Source organism: Crocodylus porosus, unplaced genomic scaffold, assembly GCF_001723895.1.
Source record: "Crocodylus porosus isolate Cpor-Errol unplaced genomic scaffold, CroPor_comp1, whole genome shotgun sequence".
NCBI lineage: Eukaryota > Metazoa > Chordata > Crocodylia > Crocodylidae > Crocodylus > Crocodylus porosus.
Window position 1 is genome coordinate 5,801,595 of NW_017728928.1, and position 7,439 is coordinate 5,809,033.

General features: G+C 41.0%; 1 protein-coding gene across 4 annotated transcripts in view; it reads right to left on the bottom strand.

Annotated features, from left to right (window-relative positions):
- The window catches only part of MILR1 (mast cell immunoglobulin like receptor 1), a 16,202-nt gene that overhangs the window by 1,830 nt on the left and 6,933 nt on the right, over window positions 1–7,439 (bottom strand). For 3 of the 4 annotated variants that reach the window (XM_019542383.1, XM_019542384.1, XM_019542381.1), the window contains 5 exons: window positions 6,869–7,153; window positions 6,208–6,321; window positions 5,484–5,567; window positions 4,665–4,733; window positions 2,231–2,287 (listed from right to left, as the gene is read on the bottom strand). In XM_019542383.1, coding sequence (XP_019397928.1) covers window positions 2,231–2,287; window positions 4,665–4,733; window positions 5,484–5,567; window positions 6,208–6,321; window positions 6,869–7,153 — 609 coding nt within the window. Of the gene's footprint in view, window positions 1–6; window positions 625–2,230; window positions 2,288–4,664; window positions 4,734–5,483; window positions 5,568–6,207; window positions 6,322–6,868; window positions 7,154–7,439 lie in introns of those variants that run through there. The other variant, XM_019542382.1, reaches the window with a different exon arrangement.

Genomic DNA, 7,439 nt, shown 5'->3' on the forward strand with positions numbered 1-7,439 from the left:
AAAAGCTTACAGCTGCTTTTGCATGTGGACCCACTTCTGTATTTCATGTTTAAGCAAGTGATTTGAAACAGTAATTATTTACTGTTCACTGAGACTCTTACCAGTTGCATAATTCTCTCTTGGCAGATTATCTGCACAAGTGATTGTGATTTGTGCCATTAAGTTTTCTGAGAACTGGTCCATAATTTACACTGTGGAGGGATGATAAGTTGAATGAGTGTTTTTTTCCTCTTAATTTTAATTGAGCTTTCACTAAGAAGCAAAAACCACATACTATTTTAATATACCAAAGTTAGTAAGTTAAAATAAAGCTTGTCTACTAGATAATTGCAGGAGAAGAATTACTATTTCTCCAATAAAAATATTCCTATTAGGCTACTAAATAAAACCCCTTTTGTTCCAGAGAAATCTAATAGCTTGTAGCAATATAACTAGAAGGTCAAGGTGATGCAAGTGAGAAAGGAACACAGTACAACATGCTGTGTATTGGATACAGTACAACATAACCCCAGTCTGTGTTGTCTATTGTACACCAAAGCTATAATGTTGTAATGGGTGCACTCGTTCTTTGGCAGGTATGATGAGATGAGCATCCTCTTCACAATCTTGATCACTGATGCTACTCTGGAAAATGGAATAGTCCAGCTGAGAAGCAGAGACACCACCATGAAAGAAATGATGCACATTTCTAAACTGAAGGACTTCTTAACCAACTATATTACAGCAGCTAAAAATGTATAAATTAGAATCTCTCTAATAAAAGGGTTTGGGTTCTTCCACACACTTTTATGTCTGAACTGATTTTTTTTTTTTCCAAGCTGTTTCACTGAACCATCAGTGGCATAAATGAAAAGCTAGCCAGAACTTAAGATTCTTAGTGCCCCATTTCGCTTTCTTAGGCAGCATTCCTCTTTATTTATATGGCTAGGAGAGTGCCTGTGGCATCCTCCAAATTTGATGCTGTTAAAGCAGTATGGTGCATCAGTTCTTTATCAAATCCTAATTCTTTATGAAGGTTTTCTTGCCTCTGCTGAAGAGGGGGACAAAACCAGGTTTGTCCATGGAAAGCATTAATCCCACTCAGTTTCAGAGCCCCCTAGGTATGAAATGAGGGCACACCTTTCTGTTTGGGGAAGTTCTCTAACATGTGGCCTGTGCAACCTGAGCATGACAGATCCCAACCTGATCTGTCAAGTGTGGTTCTGCTTCTCCCTTTGTTGTAGGCTAAAAGATGTGTCCTAGGAATCTAGCCTCTTGGAAGAAATCCTGTTTAAAACTACGTAATACAGCAGTCACTGATGCATTGTGACAGTTTCTGGTCTTTGCTGCAAAGAGAAGATAAACAGAACCTAATACACAGTATTTAAAAAAACCTTAACTATAGGAAAAAGCCAGCTGGAAAGCAAAGGCATGTAATATCTTTGATACTGATGCTTGTTTATGTACAAGTACACTTCTTTATGATGATTTTTTTTCAGTTAGGCATTTGGATGATGGCCATTTCTGACTAATTGAAATGTTACTGTTAAAATGTATTTGCATTTCGATGATGACTAATCAATTTAAATAGCTATGTCATGCATGTTTTTTTCAAGTAATACACTTATGTAGCTAGGAAGAGACATTTGCCACAAAGTGAACAAGGGAGTTGTTTTTTATGTAATAAATTGGACTGTCAAGAAGCTGAAGAAGGACTTGCTCTTGAATTTGTATCAGAAAAGACTGGGGTTTTTGTTTCGTTTTTGGTTTTTTTAATCATCTGGCTACTAAATAATTAGGCCATAAAATTAACATCTGAATACTTGCACCACAGAATCGTACAGCTGGAAGGAGCACCAAGAGTCATCTAGTCTTAGCTCCCACAAGGATCCAGAACTTACAATTCTTAAACCATCCTAGATAGGGGCTTATCCAGCCTTGGAAAACCTCCAAGGAAGAGATCTACAACTTTTCCAGGTAACTTGTTCTATTGTCCTCCTTGGCTATAAAAAGTTATCTCCTAGTTTTGGTTTAAATCTGCTTTCCCAGTTTTTAAATCCATTGCCACAGGTCCTACCTCCTGAAGCAAAGAAAAAAATGTTTCTTCGTTTTCTTTATGGCAGCCTTTCAAATATATTTGCTTTTCTTCCAGTGCAGGCTCAGTGTTCATGCTAGCACAAGCCTATAGAAGTAGAGGTTCTCTTTTAAATATTTTGTAATTTATTTTCTCATATCATCAAAGAGAACTTACCTTGTATTCTGCTTATGAAAACTTCAGAGTAGTCAACTGTATCTGTGCTCAAGTTCACTAAAATAGAGTAGGCACAATGAATAAACACATACTGGATAGCTTCAGAATTAAGTTGTTGAATTTTATACCAGAGAGGTTAGTAGTAGAACTGTTCAAATTGAAAATTCTACTTGGATTTGGACATTATTTAGCTTTTTTTCCCCAGAGTGTTAACTATTTTATTGTACAGAACATTTCCCAAAATATCCTTTTTTTTAAAGACATCAGCCCCCCAAAACAGCAATACTCTTGCCTTTTATTTCTTTTCTAATGGTGCTTTTCCCAACATTATTATAAATATCTCTTTTTTTTTTTCCTTAAATTTCTTGGAAGAATTAGTTCCACCCTTTGAATTTTTTTTCCTGGAAATTCATCAGTGGTAATATCAATAATGGGCAGGAGGCTAGTACTATTTTTAGTGTTAGAGTTTCCAAGAAGAAACTATGGCTACTGAATCAACTTCAGATGCATGATATTTCAGGGAGACTGTTGTTTTCTCTGAAAGAGAGATTCTAGCAACAAAGGGGACTTGCAGCTAGAATCCTTATTCAGAGGTGGATGGTTAGCACTAGCAATTCATCTTCCATTGTATTTTGATGTCTGTTAGGAATGGATTCTAGATGTGTCTCTCGCTTTTCAGTCGCTTGTAGAATGCTAAATACAAGGGATCTGTCCCTACAGAATGACATGCTTAGTCTCTGGAAAGAGGGAGCATGGAGTAAAAGTAGATTTCAGAGCAGTGGTGGGCAGTTATCTCAGCTGGAGGGCCACTTAACAATTTTGAGGGCCTCAAGAGGAGCTCTCCTCCCTGGCCCCTTCTGCTGATCACCATCTGGGACCAGAAGTCCCACACCTAACCCATGACTGTTGTCACAAATCCCCTTCCTTTCCCCAGAAGTGCTCCTTTGGTGGGGAGGAGGGGGGCTGCCATTTTGGAACTGGAACCCCCCCCCCAAAATCCTGTACTAAAAATCAAACATCTTACTATAGCACATTTTAATTGTATTTCAAAAAAATGTTTGTCCTTATTTGACATCCATTTGCATAGTATATATTGTATATTGGGTGTGGCTGGGGGAAGTGGGAAGGTTTGTGGAAGGGTGTGGGTGGGTGTGAGGTTTGAGGGGGGCTGCGTCCAGGGTTTGTGGGTTGGTGTGTGCCTCCATGGTGCGCAGCCCCTGCTGGTAACAGTGGCATCAGCAGCAGTAGGCAGCAGGTGCTCATGGCAGGCAGAGTCCCCACAGTTGTGCGCCAGTTTGGCTGAGCCCCGGGATCTGCCCATGGCAGCAAGGAGCTGGCCTGGGCCAGCCTGCTGGCATGCAGCTTTGAGCAAGACCAGATTGGCTGCCAGCATGTGGGATGCCCAGCACTGTGAGCAGGCGCTGCATGCCATCTGGCTGGGCTGGCTCCATGCCTCCTTGTGGGCCTTCCAGTTGTCCAATGGGGAGCTGCATGTGGAGGTACAGAGTCAGCCAGGCCCTGCCCAGCAGTGCACGCTCCTGGCTGTAGTGCTAGGAGCCCCACATGCTGGTACAGAGCCAATCCAGCCAGCCTGATGGCACATGGTTCCCAGAAATAGTGCTGGGAGCCGCACATGGTAGCATGGAGCTCACCAAGCCCAATGGTGTGCAACTCCCGCAGCTCCAAGTTCTCGTGCCATCAGGCCAGGCAGGCTGTGTGCCACCACGTGCGGCTCCCAGGTCTCCTTCCGGGAGCCACATACCATCGGGTCAGCCAGGCTGGTTCTATCCCAGCACATGGGGCTCCCAGCACTGCAGCCAAGAGCACGTGCTGCTGGGCCAGGCTGGACTGGCTCTGTGCCTCTATGTGGGGCTCCCAGCCTAGGATGCGGCAGCTCCCCTCCCCACTTACCAGCTGTCTGGTTGCAGGCCCTTGTGCCCATGCCTCCACATGGGGTTCCCAGATGAAGTGCTGGGAGCCCCATGGAGGTGGATGCACATGGCCCTCCCAGTCTGCTGGAGTGCAGCCTCCAAAAGTGCTGGGAGCCCCATGGAGGTGGATGCACATGGCTGCACTCCAGCAGACTGGGAGGGCCTCCAAAAGTGCACCTCCTGCTGGCTGTCAGAGGGGCAGCCATGGGCCAGAAATATTTGTTTTTTGGAGAGGCCTTGCTGGCCGGATAGAATAACCTGCCACAGGGCATATTTTGCCTCCCCCTGTTGTAGAGTAAAATTTAAAGTTATCAAGCCTTGAAAATAGCCTGGCTACAAGTAAATATTTGACTAGTGTATCAATGCACCTTTCATGGCAAAATACCAAAGAGTTTTTGACCTTGCTTAGCATGACAACGTATCAGACTTAAATTGGTAACTGCATTTCCAGAATGTTAATCATACATGAAGTGCTCGATTCTGCACACCCTTACAAGACTTACCTCTATCTCCTTTCTCTTTTCTAATAATTGAAATGTTGGCATACTGCTGTTGATCAGATTCATTATTTGCTGGAGAAAATCAATTGAAAAGGAGTTAAAAGACAAGTTGCAAGGAATTATAAGTAGCTGGATTTAATTTTGGGAAGGGGGACAGAGTGCGACTCAACCTGGGGTATAAGAAACACAGTATCTTAATGCAATCAAGGAGACATTATGTTTAGTGCTGTCCTGGGATTATTTTTTAGCTGTTTGAGCAAAGTGGCTCTGGACCATGTCAAAGTTGAACAACATTGAGAGAGAAGAATTAAACTACTTTTTGAACAGTACAAAGCAAAATATGGAACCTGTGTGCTCATTTTGCAAGTCTGCTATCAACATACAAGTCCTATCTTCAGAGCTTATAAATGAATGCTGTGCAGATCCAGGTGCTCTCTCTCTTTTGATAAAAAAAAAATGTTATTTCATTTTCGTTTTATGTTTTAGTGGTTATTTTTGTCTACTCCACAGATACAAGTTTCTCTCCTAACCCCTTCTCCAGACAAGTTTCTAAGGTTTTCAACTCCTTTGTAGTGATTGGTATTATCAGGCTGCTGGTTTGTTAGGTGGCTGGTATGAGGTACTAATTTAGAGCCTAGTCTCAGAGATGTTTAGCACCGGGACTTCTAGCTAAGTCCAAAAGAAGTTGCATTGACTTAATTTGCATCTCTTTCATCTGACACTCAAAGGAATTATCTCTATTAGTTAGAACTAGTTCATCTTATTCTGTTGTCAAACTTCTGTATGCAAATGTCACGAAAGAAAGAGCAGTGTAAACATTACCAATCTCAGTGTATATCACACAGGTTTCTGACTCTGTCTGGTCTGAAACAAAACCAGTGGCTGATTTAGGTGACTTCAATTTTCCTGCAAGATAAAGGGGAAAAAAGTGATAAAAATATCAACTTCTCAAAAAAAAAAAAAAAAAAGTATGTCGTGTGACTTTTTTAAATGATGATTTTAAATAAAGCAGTTTTTGCCAATGAGCATGCCTTAAAAGGAGTGCTACTCAAATCTGACAATGTCTCTACTTTGTATGTAGGTACTGGGAGAGGAAATGAGTTGTTCCCAAATCTGTATTTTAAGTTTAGATAGAGATACTAGATAAAAAATGAGTTGTTCTCAGATCCAACAGGTGCTACATGTGGTTTTATAAAGAGAGTTTTCCACTTACCTTCCTACCTTAAGATCCTGATTGTGCAAACATTTACGTAATGAAAGAAGTCCTATTCAATGGAATCAATTATGTAAACAAAGCTATGGACTTGTATAACTTGTGATGGGATTGGGGCCTAAAACATTGCCAACAATCATTTTGCTTGGATGTCTACCTTTAAAAAAACACTTGGAGTCAGTTGAAAAGAGAAGGATGTCTCAAACTCCCCAAGCAATACCCCAAGTTAACTTTTCATTTGGGTAGGCATTTTGTAAGCAAAGGTCTTACTTTCCTTCCAGAAAACGTTCAAACCCACCAAAGGAGTGAGAGAGAGAATCAAAAGTAACTTACTTGCTTTATACCAAGGAAGGAAGAGAAATGGAATTGCCACAGCAATCACCATTACCACCAGCAGGAGGAAGACCACAAGAGAAATGCAGAGTAGATAGGAGATGCCTGCCTTCTCTGTAAAAAGACGAAAAAGGAGGCTTATAGAAACATGCACCAAATTTCATTTTGTTTCCTGTTCATAGTTTTTTTTCTTTAAATTTAAAATAATCAAGCCCTAGCATTTCTTTTCTTAGTCTGACATGCCAATAGTAAATAAAACAGTAGCATGGCATGGGATCTGCGTAGGAAGGAAAGGATTTGTGACTGAAATCCCACAGCTATCTAGAGGAATAAAGGGACATAACCTCCATGTAGCAGGAAGTAGGGAACTGATTTGAAATTTAGATCTATTAAATCTCTCTGGGATTGATTTAGAGCAAAGCCAGGGCTATTTACAGAGGCGACTCCTTTGTGGAGGCTCTTCATGCTCTCTTCCTAAGTACTAGTTTACAACCTAAGCTGGGCTCTTATCTTTTGAAATAACTACTGTCTCTTGCAATTATTGCTCCAGAGTAAAGTTCTTGTGGGGAAAAAAAAATACAACCAAAAGATCTCCGCTTTGCTGGACATGGTACCCCCACTTTTAACACTGTAGTGCTAGTAAAGATTATCAAACACTTACCTGACAGGGTAAACCTGAGACTGTTGCTGTATTTCTTTGAATTGGGAATTTTGTTTTCAGCTTTGCACTTATAGTCACCCAAAAAATTGGAAGACTTGATAGTTAAAGAAATATTAGCAGCTGCTTTACCCTCTACACATATAGGGGGTGATATACTCTTATTTCCTCTAAAAAATCTGTATGTGATAGGATGAGAGCCATTCTCTGAGAGACAAAAGAGGGTCACGTTCTGGCCTGTTTTAACTCGGGAAGTGGGTGAGCTCAGCACTGGTTGGGACACAGCTTCTGTGAGAGAGAATCATAAGAAAGCAAAATTAAATACCATCTCAGATGTGACCTTCATGCCTAGAAGCAAGTTCTGCTGATCCCAATAGAATGACACCCATTTACACTGTGACAGTTTAGGTCAGTGGTTCTCAGCATTTCTAGACTCAAGGCACCTGCCAGCTCTTAGCATTATTTCTTTTGTGACAATGAAAAAATCTGAGTGATTGTTCTATTGCAAAGAACTCAGAAGACCACAACAGGTTATAATGTCTTTAATTTTTGACCAATCTCATTTCCTTCTATG